We start from the raw sequence: 24,690 nt of genomic DNA, 5'->3' as shown, positions 1-24,690 counted from the left end.
ATCCCCCAAACTGTCGCCGGTCAGCGAGTTCTCGTCCCTTGCTTGGCTCACGTGCACCAGTGGCGTGGGCAGCGGGCCGGTGCTTAGTTATTGAGCCACACACTTGGGCACAAGCTTTAATGTTAGAGACCAAGATAAGTTTTACAGCCTCAGCTCTGATGTATTTTAAGCAACTGGGCGCTGAGCGCTGGCTACACTGAAGCAGAATGAGGAAAGATTAATAAAAACATTTCTGACAAGCTCTGCTGGTAACCCAGATACACACGGATAAGGTTGAGGGCTTGAGAGAGAGGATTTGAGAAGTATGGAGATGAAGAGTCTCACCTTCTTGCTCTATTGCAGCTGTCTCTCTGGCTTTCCAAGAAGCATAATCCTGCAACAAGTTCACAAAATAGATAGAAGGCCGATTTCTGACAGCTTTGAGCAGGCAGAGGAGAGCAGACGCCGTGTTGCGTGCAAAGAGGGTCTCCAGGCCATCAAACACCACTCCCTGGTAGCAGTCACTCAACTGTGAATCAATTCGAGAAGGAAGAGAGTCAGCTATCGCACGCATTGGGCTCTCAGCTAGTCAAACCCCAAGGTCAAAGGACACCAGCCATTGTTCCAAGCGCATCAGCTCAGACCAGCTCTGATCTTCCCCTGTGCTCTGCCAACTTATGGCATCTGCAGCTTCACCCAGGGATCCCTGCACGAAGCCCAGGACTCTTCCACCAGCAGATATAAATCTCCTCCTCTCCAAATTGTACCTCTCTGTGTCTCGCTGCCTGTCTCTGTAGCAGGGATGTTTCACCTGCCCCCATCCCACGTACCTGCAGCCTGTCAGAGAGGATGGCCACCAGCAGGTCCTCGGGCAGCACGCAGCTCATAAAGCCTGTCTCTCCTGTCGCGCTGCCACTGATGCTCAGCCATCGCTGCGCAGGAACGCACGGAGAGGGCGAGATGAGATTAGAACTGGATGAGCCCTGCAACATTGAGCACCACAAGAAAAATCAGCCACTTTGGAACCCCCTAAACAATTCCAGCTGCTGGGCTTGGAGTTGGGCTCTCTCAGTAACGGGACACCAGAACAAAACTGCAGACCAGCAGCTCCAGGGGACAACCCTGCGGGTCACATCCCTCGGCCAGCAGAGACCCAAGCTTGCAAGCCCCTGGCACAGCATCCCACAGCTTTGCCCACTGCCTGCAGCCACGTTAGTCGGGACTGCACTTTGCCAACAAACCGTAAGACCCAGTAGAGTTTTTCTACTGGTGCACAGGGTTTCGTTCCCACCCTGAGCCATCCCCAGCCTGCCCAGCTGGCTTTCTGCGCTATACAGCCCGGCACCAGGCTCTGGGTGGCACAGAGCCCCCACTGCAAGCAGCCTCTTCACTTCTCAAAGGCAACTGGAAGGTCCCAGGCATTAACCAGTGCAGATCACACTTCACCTGGGAGCCTGTCAGATCTGTTGGATGCTGCTTCTGGGATTGGGATGTGTGGCTATCCATCTTCCTCTTGCCCGCTGCGGCACTCACCTGGCCTCGGGAACTGATGGAATGCAGGCTGGCTTTGTCCCCAGAGCTGGACTGGCTCACGTCCGAGCTGTGCTTGGCCTCGGCGCTGAACGGCAGGCTGAGGAAGACATCTGCGTTTTGACCTGCGGAGGGGACAGACGGCTCAGCGGGGCTGGGGACGGCCCTGCGCTTCAGGCACCTTCCACCCCAATGGGCACAGCCCTGTGCCCTCGCAGGGATGCAGCACGCGTCCCCCAGCCTGCCAGGGACTAGCAGCACTGCTTCCCAGGAGCAGCTCCTTCCTTGCTTCTCTTATTAGCACGATAAACCACACCATCAGATACTGGATTTTAAAGCTACAGACTTTTCAATGCACAGCCCTATGTCCCTCCTAGGGAGGGAGGGACAGCCCTCCCTCCAAACAGGGCAGCATGCACGCAGGTGATGCCATTTACACAGTACCTCCCGGGTGGATCAAGCCAAGGATTTGTCCTCCAGGACCATCATTTCCATACCTTGCACCCGTCCTGCATTCTCACACGAAGACTGTAATACGCAGCCTTGCCCTGGCTGCAGTCACCCGTCTCCCCTGGAGTTAAATCCTCCGGTGTGGGATACCCCCAGCCAGAAACCACACTCTTCTTCCTTCCACCAGCTCCCAACTCAACCAGGTTCAAAGCTGAGTGATGCAAAACTTCTCCCCACCAGAGCCAGGGTCCGGCCTCAGCCTGCAGAGCTCGGGGCATCAACTGCCCAATAAAGTTCCCTAAAAGCCTCCGGTCTCACGTGGAGAACAGCACAACATGCACAAGCTGTGCGACCTGACAGCGTGTGTAGGAAAATCTCTGGAGAAAAGAGCTCATCTGCAGTGTGTCTCCCATCTGAAACTCCCCCGGGAGGTTATTCTTCCCTTCCTCTCATGTTTGTGAAGCCACACTCCAAGTTAATCCTCTAGTGCTTAACGAGCCGCTTCAGAGGGCTTTTTCCTCATTAAAGTGGGCAGCAGTTCTACCTGACAGCCATGAGGAGGAAGCTGGATTCAGCTTTGAGGAAATATATAAAAACCCTGAGAAAAATACAGGTGCGCTTCACCGCTCCTAGGAAAAGGAACATGTGCTGAGAAGCCCGGCGGCAGTAAAAGTGTCTCTGAGCCCTTAAAATAGAGATTTTGTTAATAACCTGAGATGCTTTATGAAATGACTTTGCATTTCTACACCCATGTTCCCTAAGAGACCCAAGGGCTGTCAAACTTCTTCTCTGGAGCAAGCAGAAGCGGATGGTCACGGTGGGTTTCCAAAGCGCTGCTCTGGGTTCACTGTTTCTCCTTACCGGCATCCTCCGTCTCCTTGTGGCTCCGCTCGACGGCAGCCCTGATGCACAGCTCCCGGGCACGGAGCCCTGCCGAGCTGCTCCTGTCCGAGATGGCTTCTGTCACCACAGCATCGATGGACAAGCACGCAGCACCGTAATATTTGGACAGGGCGACCGCTGCCGACGTCTTGCCTTGAGAGAGAGGAAGACTGCTTGGTGACACTTGCATATGCGGCATTTTCAGGGACAGGCTCTGGAAAGCCCCCGAATGGGATTTCAAAGTTTCAAGGACAGTCTGAAAGCAAAATGCCACTTTAGGGGAAACCGCGAGGGAGGCAGCTTGAGCATGGTTAGAAGTGTTGTCCTCTACAGTCAGGTGGATCATCTCCACTTAACATTCACCTAAACACTTCATCCCTTATGGTAACCTCAACCCTGGGCCAGGCTTTGGAGCCCTGTCCCACCACCATTCAGACCGTTTGCTAGCCTGTGCTGGACAGCGCTGTCTCGGGCAACGTCTGGGCACGGTTTGGGGGCAGTACGGGCTAGGGACTGCTCCCACAAGGCAACATGGACACTAGGCAACGTGGTCCCAACAAGGCAACGGGGACGTGGCCACCCTGTTTGGGGGAACCAGAGCCTGGCTGTATGGACACAAGATGAGCCACGCCACTTGCGCTGGCTAGGTGAAGGCCTGGGACCGTTTAACGTACCAGCAAAGCTGTGGCTTACCTCGCTTTGCTTCAACTGATCAACCAGGCAGCACGGTCCACCAGGATACTCCTCTCCTGCTTCCCCCCCTCCTTGCAGCCAAGGGCTGCAGCTCACGTACCTGTCAGGGGTGCCCCGTGGACGATGACAACAATCCCTCTGCGGTTTCGGGCTGCGCGCCCTTCTGCAGAGATATCGATGCCAAGGTGGCGGGCGAGAGCTCTATAGACAGGGCTGTCATCCAGTTCTCCCACGGCCTCCTTGCTGCTGGCGGTGCTGTGCCGATGCTCTGCTGTGCGGGACCGGGTAGAAAAGTCAGCCTCCTGCCTACCTGTGATGCTGATCATCCTCCCCATCCCCTCAGATCCTGGCAGAGAAGACTCTGCCGAAACCAACGTCACGCCCAGGGTCTCCCCGTCCCCTTCCTTAAGGCTTGTGCAGATCAGGGTCTGCCCTAGATGCTGGGAGAGGTTCCTGTTCAGACTATAGTAAACAGGATGGCAGAAAGAGGAAAGAACGAGCATCTGGCAATACCTAAAAGGACTGGGCCAAGTCTCCTTCCCTGAACTGTCAACATGGTCCTCATGGGAGTTTGGTCCCAGGTCCTGCTGCGTAAGGGGGGGACAGGCAGAACCGGGCATATTACACAGTCCCAAGGGAGCTCCTCCATTTGGGAATTAAGCGATTATCCAAAAGCTGGATGCTTTAGGAATATTAGAGCAGCAGATGTGCTGGGCTCTGAATTCACCATAACAGCATTTACAAAGAGTTGCCACCTTTGCCCTTGGAAGGTCAGCCAAAGCCATCTTGGCTTGCAACGTCATATAGGACAGAGAGCGCGCTGCCCTGCCTAGGAAAGGGACCATCACCATCCTGATCCCAGCAGCTCCTGGGAGAAAAGGCGCTCGTTTGGCAAACCTGGGCAAAACCTCCCTGGCCTCTCCCTTTTCCCTGCCCCAGACTCTTCTCAGGATCCTACAGACTTCATATGCAAGAGTGGATTCAGGGCCCACAGGAGCGAAGATGGCACCAGGCTGCAGTGAAGTGATGGAGGTGACACTGAAGTCCACTACTGAGGCCCTATTGCCACAACAGACGTAAAATAGGTGAAGGGTTTCGGGTTATTACCTGTCCCATGTCTTTTCTCTGCACTTTCCTCCTCCTCTTCTCCACATTCAGATTTAAAGACCACCTTGTTGGAGGGGCTTTCATCAAAAATGGTGGAGGGAACGACTGAGCTATGGGATGAGATGGTGTCAACAATCCCAGCAGAGCGCTTTCCTCCTTCATCTGACCGCGTCCGGACGTCTTCAAGGTTTGCTGAGGAGGAAGGACATGGGGAGGGAAGAAGAGGGTGAACATGGCCAGGTAATCTGCTCTTTGCCATTTGCCACTTCGCATGGCCACATGCGAACGACGGAAAATTTCCCGAGAAGGGAAGCTCCCAAGGCAGAGTTTCCCTGCCCAGGAAAGCCTGCCCAGGCTGTCTCTGCCCTCAGGGGAATTTTGAGCTTGTGCTTTTGTTGCTGAGAAGGAGCAAATATCAAATAGCTATTGAAATTAGACCTGGTTCTACTGGCTGAAGAACTCATCCAGCCCTACTGCTTGTGGATGAGGGACACAAGGAGATATCCTGATTATTTCCCCAGTCCATGGCAGGCAGATATGAGCTTGCTTAGGCTGCACTCAGGGCTGGTAGAGGATGCACATTCCAAGCCCCAGGAATTCCTCCACCAAGCTGGGGAAGAGGTGGCTGCTAAAAGCATGGACTTTCCGTGGAGAACGAGGTCACGGAGAGCTCAGGGGAGGTTGGGCTGGACTCCCTGCTGTGTCCACACTCAGGACAGCCAATGCCAAACCCTCACCATTGTCCTGACCTGCCGGTTCCCCCGTCTTGGACTGTGCCTGTTCATCCTGCAGTCTCTTCTGGTGCTGGTAGTATTCCAGCACCTCTGGGGGCAGCTTCTCACCCGGGGCGCGTGGAGGCAGCAATAAGGTGTTGTGTGAATCGTAGTCCTTCAGTGTCTGCAGGATCTGTGTGCGTAGGGAAGAGAAACCATGTATGGGATGTGTTTCTTGACCTCCATCCCATGAACAGACTCCCCAGCCAACCCATCTTCTCCCTCATTCCTTCCTCCCAACAGCACGGACTATCCAAGCCCCTCCACAGCCTGCCAGCCCAGCTGGCTAACCCTGAAATGCCAGCAGGCTTTGCTCCGGGGACTGCCTCCGTCTCCCCGGCACAAGCCTGGGAACGCTGGAGCACTGTGGAGCTACAGGATTACACACGTGGGGACCAGACTTCCCCTCTCACCTGCTCCTCAGCAAGGTACTGCTGGTCGAACTCCAGCGAGTAAAACTCGATGGGGAACTCGCAGGGGTTCTTCACCACCACCGTCCCCTCCGCCCCACGGCTGTACGGCAGCACCGCTCCCAGGTCGAGCACCGCGGGGCTGAACTCCAGCTGTGGCTCCAGCCCCTGCCCCGAGACCAGCAGCTGGAGGGGCTGGGTGCGCTGGCAAATGTTAACCTTCATCTCGCTTCTGTAGGACTTCTGAAAAGAGAGAAGTGCAGAAAGCTCCTCCGTGAAGTCCCAGGTGACAGGGCCTCAAATTCAACCCTTGCCCCAAGGTCAGGGATGTTACCAGTACCTCTAAGCTGAATGGAAAACAGATATTAACTTATAGCAGGGGCTATGGCACCTGCATGCTGGCTCTGAGGAACTGGGATGAATCCTGGTGTGAAGTGTAACTGGATATTTGGGGATCAGATGGATCTAAAATGGACTATCAGATGTTTCCACCTAGTCACGAGGGAGCACAATGCTCATAAGAAAGGTCCTCGCGGGGGGACTCAGCTCCCGCAGGACTCAGGGGCTGCTTCACCTCCTTCTTCAGGGTTATGTTGCCCAGACACAGTCCTGGCACTGCTGCATCAGGCAAACATCAGCTACATGAAGGAGGCAGATGAGCTCTCATGGGCTAGAAATAAGGGTCTTCCTCCATGCTCAGGGCTTGGCTCTGGTTAAAGCCAGAGACAAGATGGTTACAGCTCTACTAGCAATTAAAACATCCCTGGGATGCTTCCTAGGCGTGGAAACACTCGTGTCCATACTGTTACACACTGCCAGTTTCCAAGTCATGGTGGCCGCATGCAAACTACCTTTGGGAACACTCCGTCCTTTATGCTGACTCCCAAACTACCTGGGAACATGCAGGCAGGCTGGGCCAGAGCCACAGGGACCGCTGACAGCATACCACTACAGGTGACCGTCCTGCCATGCCCAGGAAGGGGTCTGGTGGCTGTTTTGTCTGCTGGTACCAGCAGCAGGATTAGCCTAGCTCAGCCCTTCCAGGGTTAGTTATCCCCTGTGAGCGTGCCAGCCGCTCTGCACCAGGGCGCTGCAGCCTCCAAACACACCCATGCAAGGGGGAAGACGAGGGGAAACAAGCAGATTTCCCCCCATGCGCCGAGAGGGAGCTGCACTGCAGTGCCCTGATGCTCTCTGTGCCAGCTCCTCATTGGCATTTCAAAGCCCCTCTCAGAAGAGTGCGCTGCAGGGGAAACTGAGGCACAGTGGGTATGGGGCTTGCAGAAAGCTCCATGTGCAGATAGACCTCATCTCCTGCTCCCTGAGCTGGGCTAGTTACCACACTGCCCTGCCAGACCTCCTGGGGGTGACACCCGCCAATCTCACCTCTTCCGTGGGTGAAAACCTGACTCGCACATTGCATCGCTCTCCTGGAGCCAGGGTTCCAGCCGAGGGCAACACCTTGAAGACACGGGGCTTGGTCTTCCACTCCTGGTACAGCTTCTGACGCACCCTCACTGGCAAATGCTTGTCCCCCTGAGCGCAAAAAAACAATTGTGTGAGGTCTCCTCGGTCTGCGAGGACAGACCCTCGGGTCCTGCAGTGCTCTGAGATACTGTCACGGTGCTGAGAGCACCCACGTCCAAACCAGCCGCGGCCCCCACTGGTCTACAGCTGGAGGGAAGACATATAGGCAGGGCAGGCAGATGGGGAAGCACTGCCCTCGGAGGAGGAATGGGTGAAGATGGCAGAGAAGTGAAGCATCAGCTAGTGAACAGGTCCAGGCGAACCAGATTAGCTCGGTACTCTCTAAAGCTTCCTCACCCGAGCTGTAGCCCAAGTGCTCAGGCAGCCACAGGGGCAGAAAAGGCAAGAAAGGCAATGAAAAGTCAACCAAGAAGTTAGGCGCTACCCGTCGTCTGCGCTTTACCTTCTTAACAGGCTCAATCACAGTGATGAACCATTTACAGGGGACCTGGAGCTGGTTGTGGAGCTGCACAGTTTCTTCCCGGCACTGCCCACACTGGACAGCGGAGAACTCCAGCCTGTCCCTGGAGAGGCAGAGGGACGGCACAGTCACGTAGGCACGGAGGCGGACATGAAACGTGGGGCCTTCTGCTACCTGCAAAGGAAGAAGCATCTGGCTGAGAGCCTGAGTGACATCTACTGCTGTCCCCAACCTGCTGCCTGTCCCAAAAGGTGGTGCGGGCAGAGGGAGGTGGGGCACCATGAGGTACCTTGATGGGCAGGAGCACATCCACCTCTCCCATGGGCAGGTTGGCACTTTGTGGGTCAAAGCGCACTTCAAATGTCTCAGTCTCGCAGTAGGGCAGGTGCTTCACATGGTCTAGCTCCACGGTGAAACCTTGAACAGATGAAAATAAAACAGCTGTGACACTCAAGCGACATGAAATGTGTCACAAGCACGTTAAGGCCATAGGGGTGTCCTGGCTGGCAACTCTGGGAAGAAGAGGGCTCTTTGCCTCTCCAGAGAAGCCTGCCACTCTTTCTCCTTTGTCACCGCTCAAGGAGAAAGGCTTTTCACAGCCACAATCCAAGGTCCGCATGGTAAAAAGGAAACATTAGCTGAGGAACACTGGTAATTCCTTATCAGGTATCCCAGGGAAGGATGCCCAGACCTCTCCAAAGGAGAACTTCCAACTACGATTTCCCCGTGCTGTGGTGCTCCCTGGAAAACAACTTAGAGGAGACACCTCACCATCCCTCAGACACAGCGAGTCACCGTTTGATGGCACTGCAGCCTTACCTCAAGGCCTGTTTCGGAAGCCTATTTTGATACACCAGAGAACCTCACAGGCTGTTTTCTCAATAAAGGCTGAACAGAAGTGCTGTGACATTATGAACGCCAAACCAAAGCACTTCCAAACCACCAAGGGGCCATCTGTTTGCAACGCAAACCCACTGCGTGCACAAAAACTCAGATGATGCTCACGGTAGCCAAAAGCAGAAGATGCTGAGAGGTGACCACGATGATCAGCACATCCAGCCCCTGCAATCATGTGTTAGGGCAGCCACAGGCAGGCCACGTCTCTGGGCACTGCTGGCCAGGAGAACTCAGGCTCCAAGGCACCAAGCAGGGGGTACTAAGGAGGACAAAGCTATACAAACAAGCACTCAAAAAACCTCCCATGTCCAGTGGCTTAAGCCAATCTGTCAGAGACAGCTCCTTCAAACCCACGTGAAGTCTCCCCAGCACTGGTTACCTGTGTCACACAGGACCCGTCCATCGGCGTGAAAGGTCACGGGGAACTGTCCAGTGTTGGTGATCTTCACTACATGCGTGTGGATGTTCCCGAGAATGATGTAGCCGAAGTCCAGGACATACTCGGGCAGCTCAGCTCTGAAAGGAGGAGTAAGGAGAGCCCTTAAACCACAGCCTGGCTACATTTCCAAGTGGATGGAAGATGCAAATAAAAAGGATATTTCTGTATTCACTGCTGCAAAAAACTCAACTCTAGCCAGTGAAACCCAAGCCTGACCACCTGGTAATAAGTCTCTGGTAAGTCACGGGGAGTCTAGGTCCTAGGTTTTGTCAGCTACCAATGGGACCTTCACAAAAAATTACGTTGCACTGCTCTGCAACCAGATCTGTCCCCAGAGGAGCACCGGTAAATGCAGTAACCAACACCTCCAAGATTCGTGGGAAGGTCCTTTGCCAGAGCAATCCCACTCGGGAAAACACCTAAACAATCTGTTTTGCAGAGCCTCTTCTTCCTGAACTGGAGCCTACGGTGCCCGTCCCTCCTCATGAAGGAGCAAAAGGAAGGACCAAGTTACCTAGGTGAGCCCTGCAGTCCCACCAGCACCCAAGCCACCCGATTTAGGGCTTGTCAAGGGTTTGTCAACCTGTGCCGTTCCCTGCTCTTTTTGTTTAGTGTGAGCTGTTAGTTGGAACAAAGATGCCAGCTTTGAGTTGCCTCTTTCGGAGCTGGTCAGCAGGGATGGTGCCTGGGCTGTCTGGATGGGCTTGGTGGTCTGCACTAGACCCCCTTAGCTCTAAGAACAGAACCCATTATCGGTGGGGAGCTGAGCATCCCCAAAGCTTGGGGTGGCACTATAGAGGTGAGGACACTCAGGTGCTCACAGGGAACATGTAAATCCATCAGGATCAGACCCTTTCTGAAGTCCCCAGCTATTCCCAGCTCTGCAAACACAAAGAGCTCTCAGGAGCAGGGGTGTGCCGCCGGGTGTTACCCTTGGGGTGCTGGGAGATAGGGTACGGGAGTCCCCACTAACTTGAGAAGCCTCCGACGAGCACGCTGGTCAAAGGCAGTGTCCTGCAGGGAACCAGAGGCAAGAGCTTTTTGCTGCTCCAGGGCGTGTTCCTCTACCAGCATCTGCTCCATCTGCATCTGCAGCCAAATGTCAAACTGAGGAAAGCAAAGACAGTGGCTGGTTAGCAAAGGTCCTTCCCAAGGGAGAGGCTTGTCTCTGAAAGAGGATCCCACCCTGCTTTTGTTGAAGGGGGTGATGGGGTCCTCCTGTCTCCCTGCTCAGTGTCTCTGACACCTCCCGCTCTCCTAGCCTTATCTGGAGGGAAATGAACTCCAGCATCTTCGCTTGTCCGGTCACTGTTATAAAAGCTGATCTGGCCAGACAAATGACAGACAAGCCAGGAACCTTCCAGCACTCCAAGTATTTGCCTACCCCCAGCCACTGCCAAAGCAGCTTGGACAAAAGCTCTCTCCAAAAGGGAACCACGACGAAGCTGGTGCCTCTTGGAGATGAACACTGACAGCGCGGTCCCAGGGCGCAGTCAGGCTGCTGCTATGAAGCTCTGTAAACCTGGCAGGGCTTGGGGTGTGAGCCACAAACACCCCAGCGATGACCTGCATCTCCATTCACAGAGTACCATAAATTCAATCACGTCAGCATGGTCTTCAGGATCTCTCCCTGGGGCAGTCAGGAAGCTGGTGCATCTACAGGAGGGACAGCTACTAGAGGTGGGCAGCCCCCGGGGCAACGCTGAGCTGATGCGTGATCATGGCCAGATGCGGGCAGGGAGGTCCCAAGTGCCAGCAGGGCCCCGGGAAGCCTGCTGCAGGGTGCAAGGGGCCCAAGTGACATGGTGGGAGGGTGGCACGTGACAAAAGGGGCAGCAGCCGTTCTCACCACGGTGCCCGAGTCATCCGTGGGTGGCTCCACGGCTGCAGCCTCCCCCAGAACAGCTGCTTCATCTCTCTGGCCGTCCTTTTTCATCTTCTCTTTCACCTCCCTGAGGATCCTCTCATACTTTTCATTTCCTGAAGGAAGAAAACATCCACAAATAGAAGGGTGAGCGCAGCACCATTCTCGCTTAAGCTGGGAAGTCCCACTGCCCCGATGCTGGGCTCTCCCAGAAACAAACTCCTCGAGCAACCTATGGATGCTGCGACTCCCCTCTGAATCCTGATGTTCACCCCCACCCATCTTCCTCCCCACATAGGAGCATCTCATCCCCCGCAATGTGATGCAAAGCCTACTCTGCCAAAATCCCTGCCAGCCTGACAGCTTTCCCAAGCTTTTCTGTCTAGGCATCATCTTTCCAGGCCACCAACAGATACGCTGGCAAGCTCTGCAGGATGGTTCCCGGGGCAAAGCCCACATGGACTCGTCTGCTAGAGACTTGGGAAGCAACCAGAGGGTTGAGTGTTGGTCTGACAGCCCTGAAACCTCCAGGCTTGGTGGAGATGGGTGGGAGCTGCCCTATGGCCATATGACATGGGGGAAAAAGCCGGGGACCTTCCTGGGGAGCAGACAGGCAGTGCTCACCTTTGATGTTCCTGGGCAAGTCCAAGGAGATCCTGGGAAAACTCCCCTCTCCTTTCAGGGAGATTTCTTTTGGTTTTAAGTGACCCACTTGGATCTCGAAAGTCTTAAAGAAGATTCCAGGCACTCCCGGCAGGTAATAGACTTTCAACACGTGCTGCTTGCCAGGTCCAAGGTAACCCTGCAGGGTGTGGGAGAAGAGGGAGAGAATGCAAATCAAAGAGGATTTGGTGGAGGGATGGCTCAGACGATAGACATGCTGAGAGGAGAAGGCAGGTTCTCAAAGAGAAAAAAGCATCAGAAAACATCGCCTTCTAGCTCTCTTCTATCCAAAAGCTCAAGTCTCCTACATGCAGTGTGTCCTTCAGAGGGCTCGTAGGGATGCATTCCCACAGCACAGACTGCCCTGCGCTCAGCAGGAGCACAGCTCTTCTGCTAACGGTGTTCACTCTCTGCTAGCCAGAGCCAGACTGAATAAATAAAAGCTCTTTTACCAGCTGCTGTGGAAGATGAGTGAAGTGCCTGTGCTCTCAGCAGAGCCAGCAGCTCCTCTCAGAGCACATCAGTGGTTCCCAGGCTGGTGCCGAAGGGCCTCACCCCTTATTAACGACCCCAACCAAACATCTCCTGCCTGTGTGGTTACACCGAGGGTGCACGAGCCTATCTGGACTCACGATGACCCGCAAACATACATCTCTGGAAACGCAGGAGCAGAGACTAGGATGAGATCTAGGGAAGAAGGTGTTGCCAGGAAGGTCACCTCCTCTCCAGGCTTCCAGAAGGACTGTCCGATCCCCGGGCTGGGCTCACGCCAGCCAGGTTGAGAGCAAACACAAGCAGATGGCAACACAGCTCTGGATGACAGGACACAGCCACAGCTTTCCTCGGCTCCCCACTCCCCTCCATGCTGCAAGCTACAGAGCGGGACGGATCCTGCCACTTGGTCCTCCGAGCCCTTACTCCAGCGCACAACACAGCTGCAGCGAAAGCGAGCCCTGTCAAGCTGCAGGGCCGACAACGCCGTTACAGCAACAACTGCGTGGGTCCGAGCAGAGCTGTGTGTTGGGAAGCTCGCAGGAAGAGGGCATCAGCGTGTCATCCCTTGTGGGAGACAGGCATGAGGGAATGTGAAAGCCATTTGGCTTCCCCTTCCCATTGCAAAAAGTGTCCAAGATAGGAACACTGCTTCAGCTCAAAGACATCCATGCAGGACTGAGAAGCTGGGATGGTGGGATGCTGCAAACTCCTCTCCTTGCTATTCCAGCCCTGCTCCTCTCTGGCCCCCTCACTGCCCCACAAAGCTGCTGCAGAGCAGCAAAGCTGGAGGAGCGAGGAACCGGCACAGGGGCTGTTACAATTTCTGGCCAAAGAGCGTCATGCCCAAGACAGAGAGTATTGAATTCTCACCCGGTCAGTGCTGGCAGGGGGCAGGCAGGGTTTGTTACAGGCAGGGACAAGGACTAAGTCCTCTCCGATCACACAACCTGGGTACGGTGACCCTCAGGAGAGCCTGCACCGGCCAGCGCCAGTGCTGGCACAAGCAGAGAGCTCAGCAGCTGGGGTCCGGAGAGCTATCAAGCACTCGTGCCTCCCGCCCGTGGCTGCTGAATGACAGCAGAGCCACCCACCAGCAAAGGCCATTAAAGGGAGTCTATTAGGACCGCGCTTGCCTGACCTTCTCTGCCCCCCAGCAGGAATTGCTTACAGCCCTCTCTCTCCTGGCTGCTTTTATGCGGTTCTTCATGGCTTTTTTCCCTATAACCCTCTCCTAGGCAGCCTGACAAAGGGCCAGGGTTAATCACTTGCACTACCTCCGTACTCACCGTGCTGGGCACGACCAGGGGCACGCCGGGCAGAGGGCTGTCGGCAGCGGCCGCGCTGGGGCTGAGCACCGTGTAGGTGAATCCCACCTTGCCGCTGTTCTGCAGGGTGACCTCTGCTTCGATGACTTTGTTAAACAGCTGAAGAGAATACAGAGAAGCGGGAAGTTACAGACACAGGCCTGATGCTGGGAATCTCCTTCCTCTTTCATTGGCTTGAAAGGAAACGAACCCAACGCAGCAGCAGGGACCGCAGAGGACATATGGGCACTTGACTCTCCCGGGTTAACCACAGCCACAGGGCACCTCTTAGCCCTACACAGGAACAGATATTCACAGCAGCACGCAGAGGTGCAATGACAACCATGTAAAGAGCAGTAACAAAGAAACCAGGGGATACAAGCCCTCTGCGCTTTAAGGTGTCATCGAACAGCTAGCTGAAACAAAGACGGAGGCATTTCAGAGGAAAAGGCACCTGCATACAACTACTTGCAAGCAAAATACCAGCAAAAAGGGAGACAGACAGTGCAACACATGCAGGGCCAACAGCTGGAAATATCTATGGGGTTTTTAAATGAAAAGAAGTAAAGTGGGGATTCTTCTGGGAAACTCTCTCCAGCTACAGTGACAGGAAGCCCAAGTTAACTTCCTCCCTGGTTTATTTTGTTGATTAATCGAGAGCACTGAAAAAGAGCATCTCCTTGCACCTCAGGCTTTAGGAGTGGACCAGTGGCTGGATGTCCTGGGGCATGTCCCTCTGGAGATCACCACCGGGATCCTGCCTGCCCCAGGAATTCCCAACTTTGGCGGGGGGAGGATGGAGATGGCCGTTAAAAACCAGCTTGGATGCAGGATGTATCGCTCAAAGGTTGTACTTCCAAGCCATACAGCTGACAAAGTAGCTGGGAAGGGGAGAGAGCCCTAGACCTAGGTGGGCAGCAACCCGCCGGCGATGGTTTCAAAGACCTCTGCCAAGAGAAGTGCACGGTACCTGCAGCCCGCAGTCGATCTCCGTAACATCTAGGAGATAGTCGATGAGCGAAGCCTCCCCACTCAGTGAAATCTTGTAAGTCGGGCCGCCCTCCACCTTGCACAGCGCTGTGACGCTGGCGACGATGTTCGCGTGGCCAAAGAAGGTGAATGTAACCCGCTGGCTCTCGCCCGGCTGCAGCACGCCGTACAGCGGCACGATGTCAAAAACCTGGAGGGAGAGGAGGAGAGATCAAGATGTCAAAGCATCCAAATGGATGCAGAAGAGCCATGGCTTGAAGCAAAGGACAGACATGACTGGAGGGGCCTGTTCCTCTAACACAGGCAAAATCATCCTAATTTCACCCTACATCCATTACACTTTCTAGTGAAGAAACCATGGGAAAAATCTCCCATACTCACTAATTAATACATTAATTAATACACTACATCAAAGTAATTTGGGAGGTCTCCTCGCTCTCTCTCTGATTTGCATGCTGCTCTCTCTCAGGATGCTACAGCAAAGTCTACTGCAAAATTTTCCTATCGACCACTTGGTTAGGAACAGCAGGATGAATAATGCCCTCCATAGGTGCTGCACAGGTAATGTCCTTGGCCAACCCTACGACACGTCCTACACGGCCTCTCCAATGACCGGTTGCTTCAGCAGTGCTGTGCGATATGCTTGGAGGGATGTGAGGCCACTCCGTGAGCCGCACCGAGGGCCACCAGTGGGAGTGGGGGCTACATAAGCACGTCAGATTCCCACTTACCTCCTCCACTCCCAAGGTGAGACGCTCTGCCTCCATGAACGGCGTCAACTTCTTGACCCTCACCAGGCTCTGAGTCTCCACAGCACCTTCCAGCTCCGCAGCAAAGGATGGTAGCAACTGGAAAACAAGCACCATGGGCTGCAGAAAGCAGCTGCCTGGTCCGGGTGAGACCACTCTGCTGCAGGATCCACCACCTCACCAAGCCAGGAGCAGCTGAAATGGGACCTGGGCACAAATCAAGCAGGGGTATGCCCGTGCCATCAGTTGAGCATGGGTCCAAGCCCACCCACAGTTGAGACACGGGCTCCATCTGCACTTCCTAGACGCAAGCTTGCACGAGGAAGCTGCGTGCGCCCAGCACTGAGTCCTGGCAGAGACCTCAAGGGTATTTTGCACCCTTGTGTTTGGTTTTCTGAGACAAAAAGAGGAACACAGCTGCAAATGAGATGTATTAAAAACAGGAAAATAAGGACTTAGAAAGTGCTCAGCACAACTATCCTGTTTCAGATGGTGCTTAGGTTTCATCTCATGCACTCATCGGTGCTGGAGAGCTGAGGATCTCTGCTCGGGCGTTCTTCTCCAACGGCACCTTCCTGAAGAAGGCAGCTGAGATGGTTTTCTGTCTTGCAGCAGCTGAGAGCTGGTATTTAACCTCAAAGGCACCACCTCTCAAAAGGAACCTCATCCCCGGGCTTCTGACCCCTATTTATAACAGAGGGCTTTGTGATTGCTCTTGAAGTTTAATACCCCCTCGCTCACTAACGCGAAGAAGTGCTTTGTGCTGTGGCCTTGACTTCAGCAGAATCTACAAGAGTATTTACAGGACATCCTTAGATCTAATCAGAAGCTACATCTCCCCAGCAGATAAAGCACTGGGGAGAGAAGAGTTTTCTCTCATTTCATTGCTCTTTTTGTTGTCTCCACATTTTCAAGCTTAGCAAAGCTTTGCCAAGCATATATTCCCAAAGATGCTAACCCACATCTTTCCTAGGCCTGTGGTCTCCCACCTCCCCAGGGAGGTTATATGGAGTTTGCGTACAGTGACACAAGCAGAAGACGAAACTGCAATCCAGAAGCATCCTTTGAATCCAGAAGAATGCTTTGAAGTAATTTTGGATCCTACCTAGCCTGGTCCACTTGTATTTCCCTGGTTTATTTGCGCATACATGGCAACAAAGCAGGAAATAAAGATGATTTCATATGTCTATCCAAAAACATTCAGCCATGCTATTCTTTACGTCTACAGGGCATCATTTCTCCTGATTCAGAAAAAACGTGCAGAGTTATAACATTAAAACTGCTGATATTTAGATGTAAGCAGGTGCAAGCCCCCTCCTTGAACTTAATGTCAACGCTGGCACCTTCAGAACCTCTCATGCTCTCTTACATCCTTTTTTATTGCCCCAGGAGCAGCCTTCATCCCACATGATGCAGAACAAGGTGCCAGCTCCCACTAGTACCAAGGTCAAGCTCCAAAGCAGCGAGGTTCACCAGGAAGGTCAGCAGATCAAAGGCGACTTTGTCTGCAAAGCCTTGTTTTATAAAAATAGTCTCTATGGCCGTCACTGCAACACCAGCTCTTGGGGGAAGCCAGAAGCGTGAAAACGGGTGGCTCCAGCTGGGCTTGAGAAGGTGCTACGTGGAGATCAGTACTTGGCATGGCTTGATACGGAAAAGAAACTGGAAGCCTTCACATCGTGATGCAGATAAAAGCCTCATTTGGTGTTGTAAAAAAACCCAAACCAAAACAAAAACCAAAAAAATCCCAAACCCAACGGAAGTCAGGAGAATCTGAGTGGGCTTCTCCAAGGAAAAGAAGGTGCAGAAGAAAATCTACCTTTGCTCCCAGGGAGTCATCTGCAGCTGCTGGCTCTTGGGCAGGATCCCCCGCTGCTGCCAGGACTCTGGCCGGCTCCTCCGCACGCCCGACCCTGGAGCTGCTCTCTGCAGACACTGAGTGCTCTGACAGGCCTCCCTCCTTCTTTGGTGGTTGGGATTTGATGAAAAATCTAGGTGCTGGAGGGCTGAACCTGGAAGAGAACATAACTTTGGTCATGGACCTGCAGTGGGAAGGAGGAGAGCCTGCACCAGCGGTCCCTTGGCAGAATGCGGCCCCTGGTGTGGCACTGGTGGTCTGAGCTCAGCGATGGGTCTGACCCAGCAGCTCTGAAACCAGGATGGAGCAGGACAACGCTTGGGGCTGCCCAGGGATGATGCTGCTATAGCGGCTGTACAGGCAACTAGCAAGGGGCTGCAAGGAGAAATGGAAGAGGACAGAGGAGAATAGCTTATAAGGAGGTAAAAAAGCGCAGCAGGAAAGGAAAAGGGACAGAAATTGTACAAAAAACCGTGAGACCGAGATGCAAAGTGGCAGAACCGGACAGCGATGAGCCAGTACAGACCCACCAGTGCCCTCCTGAAAGCACCCACCACCGCAGACCATCCTTCCTCACCCAGAGGGCCAAAGCAAGAACTACTACACCTCTACTACACCTTCACCCTGAATATTTCCCCTGATGATTACCCGCAACCGTAGGTCAGTCGGAGCAAGCAGTAATGCTGGTGGCTTTCTCAAAGCGTGATGGGGCAGGAGCAGGGGTGGAGCCCGCAGCCTGCTGTGCCCTGACCGGACAGAGCCCAGCACCGCTCGGGGCACCCACGGAGCCCAGCGTGGGACACCCTCGCACGCGCACGGCAACACGGAAAGACACGTCGAACAATTCCCGGCAGAGACTCACAATTAAACAGCCCATTGATCCCTGATGAGCGCCAGAGCAGCAGCGATTAGTACTTTGGGAAAGAAAGCTTTGGTCGTTTTTAATCAATATACAGCAAACGTGGATGACAAGATACAGCTCCCTGCCGTGCCGCAGGTATTCCCCGGCTGCAGAACAAGGGCTCCAACAGCACCTCGCGCTAAAAGGGCAGCAACTCTACTGAAAGAGGGTTATAACTGACATGGCAGTTACCAACAGTGCGGTTACCTCCCCGGCAGTTTCTAAACACAAACCAGTTGAGGGCCAATTTGGCAAATGATTCAGCAAAGCAGTTTAACAGCTCATTTTACAACATCTCTCAGGAAGAGGTATACGATTTAACTTTTTCAAACGTTCCCAGGTGACTCAGGTTACATTCCCTGCACAGTAACTCTGCTCCTATTTCTAATGCCACGCACTCGAACCATTCCTGCCTGTCACCGTGCCTATTTGCAAGTGTTCCCCAGAGGCAAACAAGGCAGATTTTTTTCACAGCAACCTGGGTGCTTGCACCTCGAATGCTGTGTTCAGTTTTGGGCCCCTCACTCCAAGAAGGACATGGAGGTGCTGGAGCGTGTCCAGAGAAGGGCGACGGAGCTGGTGAGGGGTCTGGAGCACAAGTCTTATGAGGAGCGGCTGAGGGAGCTGGGGTTGTTCAGTCTGGAGAAGAGGAGGCTGAGGGGAGACCTCATCGCTCTCTACAACGACCTGAGAGGGGGTTGTGGGGAGGTGGGTGTTGGTCTCTTCTCCCAAGTGACGAGTGACAGGACAAGAGGAAACGGCCGCAAGTTGCGCCAGGGGAGGTTCAGGCTGGATATTAGGAAAAATGTCTTTCCTGAGAGAGTGGTGAAGCACTGGAAGAGGCTGCCCAGGGAGGTGGTGGAGTCACCATCACTGGAGGTGTTCAAGGAATGTGTGGACGTGGCACTGCGGGACATGGTTTAGTGGGCATGGTGGGGTTGGGTTGGTGGTTGGACTTGATGATCTCACAGGTCTTTTCCAACCTTAATGATTCTGTGATTCATTCCCAGCTGGGAATTTGGTGCCTCTAATGACATTGCTCCCAAATAAATATTTGTCCTTAGCTTTGCAGCTTATTATTTTCATTTCTGGATAAGCGGCTCTGCTCTTCACAAGCCCCAAGAGGTCTCACCTGACTTGTCCTTCCTGCAACCACATGCAAGAACAAGGCTTGACCCAGGCAAGCTTCCCCAAGCAGGGACCGATGAGCAGGGGTGCCGTCACCCCTCCCCAACCCTCCCTCCGCCTGCTGCTGGGACCCCATGGGGGACCCCAAAGACAACCTCAGCACTGTCTGCGTGGAAGGACAAACCAGGACTGGAGGGGACAAAGGCAGTCGCTTGCCCCTGCAGAGCATCACCCATCTCCATGCCCACCTGCATAACCTTCGCTCCTCTCAGCTGAGGCACCTTAATACATTTCACACTAGGCAACCAAACCAATCCACACCTCCAGCAGCAACTAAGTTGGGCATCTATGTAAGGATGAAATAAATTCAGCTCAGCTGCGACAACAGTGCCTCTGGGCAACACTACTTCTCCTGGGTGATAAAGGAGATGCCTGCAGTATAGGGGTACAAATATCCAGGGCCAGGAGCACTCTGAAGCCCTCCAGCTATGCACCAGTCCACAAACCAGTTCAGCACATGACCCTGGCCATCATCACGGCGGCTGTCCCAAAACTGCTAGCTGCGATCCATCCTAGCGAGGAAATGAAACTGCGGCTCTTAGAGTGCTTGTGATAAATACTGCGGGTTAATAACAACTCCTGAGGAGAGATAAACCCCTGAGATGGAAAATCCATAATCGTTTATTAAATTACCTTTAGTTTTATAGAATGGTTTGAGGCAACTTCACGGAACCTCGGTGCCTAGACAACAACAATATTTTTCACTCTAAAGCAGAAGCCCTCTGGGACCCAGTGCTGGGAGATGATGTGATTAGCGAGTCCTGCTGCGGAGAAGCACAGAGGACCACAAGGGACTTTTTCCAGTGGGGGAAAGTCAAAATGAATAACAAGAAGTGTAACGTGAAAAGGGAGGGAGCGAGGAACCCAAGGTGTCAACAGAAAGCTGCCTTATTTCTGATCTCTGAGACAAGAAATCTTCTTGGCACTGAAGGAAAGAGAGTTGTCTCAGAAAAGGAGAAGGAGAGGGAAGTTAAGAAGCTCAGCATCAGCTCAGGCTTTAGGCAGCTCTTCCTTTTCCTCCCCAGCACCTTCTGGCCAAGGTTGTGAACGCAGGGAGGAAGGCAAGGAGCAGAGAGCAGCTCCTCCACCTGCAGAGAGGACCCATCCCAAACCAGAGAGGCTAAAGGGCTGTGGAATTGCCTCCACCAGCACGGTGGAGCTGAAGCAAGGAGCCTCCTGACATAAGCAGGTCAGCAGGGAGCTAGACGGGCTGAAAGCGAGGTGTTAACCCCTCTGGGTCTGTCTCATCCAACCTGGCCACCCCTCAGATGAGACAAAATGCATCCAGGAATTAACAGTGGGCATTTAATGGCAGCACGGGTGGCTTGACACCGGGGAGAGAGGAGTCCTTCCTGCTAGGGCCAGGACAAGCTTGTGCCACCCATCGTCCCCAGCCTCTGAGACATTAGAAAAAAAATAAATCTCACCCTGTCTCTTGGTTTCTGAGCCTGCTAGGAACACAGCTTCACACCGCTTCCCACACCTGCCTCCCAAAATAGAGGAGCTAGAAATCACACCGCTCCTGCAAACTCCATGTGAAGATTCACGTGGGATGATGTGACCCTGCCAGCTCAGGCTGCGCGAGAGCCATCGACATCAGGAGCGTCACCCCGAACCTGCAGCGCTGCAAGGGGAGCACCCGAATCCCCCGCAGCCCCTGTCAGCACCGAGGACACGGGCCAGAAGCCACCACCCCTTCGCATTAAACAGTGCTGAGGCTGCTTCCCTAGTGCATGGCACCCACATGTACCCTCACACCCTTGCCTGGCCCTCCAACGGCCACCCGGTGGTGCACCCATCAGGCACAGCCATGGCAGGGGGTACAAACAAGCCTCCCAACAAAGCACGAGCTCTTTTCAGGTTATGACAGGGCAAGGCACCGCAGACCGCATGCCCGTGAAGCATCTACACAGGCTTACAGACCCCTACAACGCACTTTCATTTCTCCCTGAGGCCATCAGATGCATATTAAAAAGGCACTTTGGACCAAGCCACAGACAGCTCAAGGGTGTTTGCAACTGAAAGCAAAATAACGGAACACCGGAGCAAACCGAAACCCTTCCCAGTGTACCATGTGGGAACACTGGGCTTGAGCTGGGCCACCTGGCCAGCAGCTGAGGAAGGTGGTGGGGATGGTTTGCCCTCATCAATAGCAAATATTAAACTGCATTTCATTCAAATGGCCCCGACAACTATTTCTTTGCTAGGATAAATTCCTCTGCTGAGCTAAGGCTTGGGTATTTCCTGAACCACCCATTGAAATTCAGACCAGGCAGTGGAGAGAGAGAGAAGAGAAGCAACATCACTGCAGTGAGATCTGACACCTCCAATTTCTGTCTCGCACACGCTGGAAATGATTAAGCTGGATTCGGCGCTCATCTGAATGCAGCGAGCGGTCCTGGGGATGTCCCCCTGTGACCGAGTATTAATTAACTGAAAGTTAATAAGCAGTTTTAAGAGCCACTTACTTGAGTCAAAAAAAATGTTTTGAGAGATGAGGGAGAATTTTGATTTCTTCTTTGAAAATAGAAATTGTGTAGGAATGGATGCAGGGATGTTCCTACTGAAGAGAAGTATCACATTCCTGGGGTAGCAACCAAAATGCTCCAGCACCTTCCAAGCAGGAGCCACAGGATTTGATTTTGGGGTGCGCCAAGAGTCCTCGGCTCCTGCTGAAGCCCACTGCCCTCAACTGTACCATCACTTTTGGTGAGAAGAGTCAGAGGAGGATCTGAGGCCCCTCAAGCTCTTCTGACATGGTTTGTACCTCTCTCAGAGGATTCCCACGGGACATGCCTGGTCTGGTTTTGCAGGGTGCAGGTGCTAAAGCTCCTCAGCCACCTTGGTCCAGCCTAAGTTGAGTCAGGGCCAGCCACCAGCACTGCAGGCACAGTGGGTCTTGCTGGAGATCACCCTTCAGCAGCAGTACTTGCCTCTTGGCAAGTTATAGCCCTGGAAGAAGTCTCCACCGACTTCACCAGAGTTATTCTGACTTGCTCTGATTTTACAGATGGCAAAACACTACCCATTAAGTCCTCTCCTTCCTCATGCTTTGCACACCAGCCAGGTGATTTAGAAGCATCAGGTGAGGCCATAGGAAGCTCTGGGTTCTCAATCAGACAGAAAAATGCTTCTTAATCAGACTCCGGCCAAAGGTCCCTCTGAACAAATCAGTAGCTCTAACGATAAAGATGATTTGTCATCTTTGTTGAAAATTAAACGAGCCCCAACAGCTGTAATTTAGAGATGCTATTTAAAGTAATCAGCACCAATTACAATCTTACCAGCTACTTCAAAAATTGGCTCTGCAAACAGACAACTGTGTTGACCCCTGTAACTGATAGCAAAGGAGGAGAGATGTGCTCCAGCTCTCTTTGTGGCAGCGATCTGGACATTCACCATTTTGAGATGTCTTCAGAGGGTCAAGCCTGAGAGCTTGGCAAGCCATGAAGGGTACGGCTGCAATGGTTAAAATTATTAGGAAGTGGGGGGTGAGCCAAAGAACTGGTTGAGAATAACCAGTCAAGAGCAGCAGGCTGGTTCGGGGAGCATTAGGCAAGCAGAAGGCTCCCAGCCATGGGAAGAGAGAGATTCCTGATCTAGCCTCTCCTTAGGGTAAAGGCTGCAGGAGACCATAGCTGGATCTCAACAAGTTTGTGAAAGGGATGAACAGGAGAGAGCCTGAGGTCACAGGGAGCAGGCTGGGTGGGCTTGGCAGGCCAGCTTCACCCTACAAGAAGTCAAAAAGAAGCTCAAGTCTGAGCTAAGGCATCCTGGAGGTTGAGGACCAGTGTGTCCCTGGGCTCTTCTGCCCACCAGCTAGCATCACTGTCCCTCCAGGGTGCCAAGAGCAGAGCATGGAAAAGGAGGGAGATGAAAAGACAGAGCACATCCTGAAGTCCTCACCTAGGGGGAAACATCCCTGCTCGTCTCCACCGCTTCTGCAGAACCCCAGAAGGTGTCTCCACTGGCCCGCACTGATGCAGGCTGCCTGGCACATCCCAGGCGGGCAGCAATGCCACAGCCCAGCACGTCCTCCCAATGGGACTCCACAGCCGGTCACCGCAGTGAAAAGCGGGAGAAGGTAAAGCAGCAACGATAACGAAGGCAGAATGAAAAACAAACCAAGAAAAGCTCCAGTTTAATAGACTTCCTAGGGTCGCATCCCAAAATCAGACACACACTGAAGCTCCACCCCGCTGAGTACGCTGGCACCGCCATCCATCCCCTGTCCAGAAGGAACAGGACTTGTCACACCAGCAGAAATCACAGATTTAAGGCTGAGCGTGGCTTTCACCCTGATTTATAGGGTCAGTGTAAAAGGCTAGTTAACACGGCTGCTGAGTTATTAATTAAAGGTCACTCACAGAGTACAACAGAATTACCCCCTGCTTTACCCAGAGCAAGGCAGATGTACTGCCGGGAAACGTGCTCACAGTCCAACGGTCCCACTGAGCTCCTGGGGACGGGGCGAGGGACGACCGGACAGGGTTGGCCTGGTCCAGGTGACACCGGGCACAGCTGAGGACAAGTGTGGGGTGACAGAGGCAAGCGGGCGAGGGAGAGGGGACAGTTACCACCGAAGACGAAGCAAGCAAAGCAAGCTCACAGTTGGAAAGGTTTCCTGCAGAGGAGAAAGATGACGCTTCCGAGGGCAGAGCCGCTGAAAAGGCGGCATTAACTGAGTCAGGCACTCTCGAAAACGCATGGCATGCCAGCTGGCCCAGAAGGACCCTTGGGGTGCCCGACCCCCCCAGGGACCCCTGCCTCCCTCCACTACACAAAGCAGACAGTGGGGAATGAATCAATCCTCCTCGCACCAGCCCACACCACTAACTCTGGGGTGGGCATCTCACTGGGCTGCCCTGCTCTTCGCGGAGCCCCATGAAATCTCCCTGTGAGCTGAAGTCCTCCCCAAGCTGCTCTGCACTAAAGAGCTAAAGGGTTCCCCTCTCTTCGCCCCTGCCTGCCTCCCTCTCCGAGTCAGGAGATGTACATCTACGGCGATACCCCCTCAACATCCCAAAGTCCTCACCCAGGCTGTTTGAACACAGGGGCCATACTCTCATAACCCAATTGCTACTTGTTTGTTGAGTGGGCAAAGACAATCCATCTGTTTCCGCGAGCAGCACGGCAATCTGTCAGAGTTCACGGATCATCTGGACAATGGTCTTAGTCAAATGGTTTAGTTTTAGATAGTCCTGCGAGGAGCAGGGAGTTGAACTCAATAAACCTTATAGGTCCTTTCCAACTTGAGATATTCTATGATTCTATGAACCAACGCTCCTGTGCAGCTACAAGGGCAGTAGGAATGGCAGTTCTTCACACCGCGGCTATTTTCAGGGATGAAGAGACGGGCCAGCTGATGACAGATGATTTTTTTTTTTTTTAACAGGGTCATTTAACAGAGTCTATGGCAGCACGGAGTGGCTCCTCACCTAGAGCACATGGAGCTGGTGGCTGTGGCCAAAGAAACCATTGGGGACCAAAACACTGGCTTTGGCCACCTGACTTTGAGAGGAACAGCAAGCATTACTTCTGCTCCACGCTGGGACAATCTCCGGCCTCCT

At 53.6% G+C, this 24,690-nt stretch overlaps 1 protein-coding gene across 1 annotated transcript in view; it reads right to left on the bottom strand.

The window, feature by feature from the left end:
* HYDIN (HYDIN axonemal central pair apparatus protein) overlaps positions 1-24,690 on the bottom strand; it is a 150,582-nt gene that overhangs the window by 34,217 nt on the left and 91,675 nt on the right. The window contains exons 23-41 of the mRNA XM_059825082.1: positions 16,993-17,185; positions 15,156-15,272; positions 14,405-14,614; positions 13,417-13,554; positions 11,597-11,774; positions 10,958-11,088; positions 10,082-10,215; positions 9,049-9,185; positions 8,062-8,189; positions 7,755-7,946; positions 7,211-7,360; positions 5,828-6,067; positions 5,379-5,547; positions 4,642-4,833; positions 3,635-3,805; positions 2,821-2,994; positions 1,426-1,634; positions 810-962; positions 325-508 (exon numbers count right to left, since the gene is read on the bottom strand). Of these exons, the coding sequence (XP_059681065.1) occupies positions 325-508; positions 810-962; positions 1,426-1,634; positions 2,821-2,994; positions 3,635-3,805; positions 4,642-4,833; positions 5,379-5,547; positions 5,828-6,067; positions 7,211-7,360; positions 7,755-7,946; positions 8,062-8,189; positions 9,049-9,185; positions 10,082-10,215; positions 10,958-11,088; positions 11,597-11,774; positions 13,417-13,554; positions 14,405-14,614; positions 15,156-15,272; positions 16,993-17,185 (3,200 nt within the window). The remainder of the gene's footprint in view (positions 1-324; positions 509-809; positions 963-1,425; positions 1,635-2,820; positions 2,995-3,634; positions 3,806-4,641; positions 4,834-5,378; positions 5,548-5,827; positions 6,068-7,210; positions 7,361-7,754; positions 7,947-8,061; positions 8,190-9,048; positions 9,186-10,081; positions 10,216-10,957; positions 11,089-11,596; positions 11,775-13,416; positions 13,555-14,404; positions 14,615-15,155; positions 15,273-16,992; positions 17,186-24,690) is intronic.

This window comes from Gavia stellata, chromosome 15 (assembly GCF_030936135.1).
Source record: "Gavia stellata isolate bGavSte3 chromosome 15, bGavSte3.hap2, whole genome shotgun sequence".
In the NCBI taxonomy this organism is placed as follows: domain Eukaryota; kingdom Metazoa; phylum Chordata; class Aves; order Gaviiformes; family Gaviidae; genus Gavia; species Gavia stellata.
The sequence above is the reverse complement of the archived record's forward strand: the minus strand, read 5'-3'. Positions and strand labels throughout refer to the sequence as shown.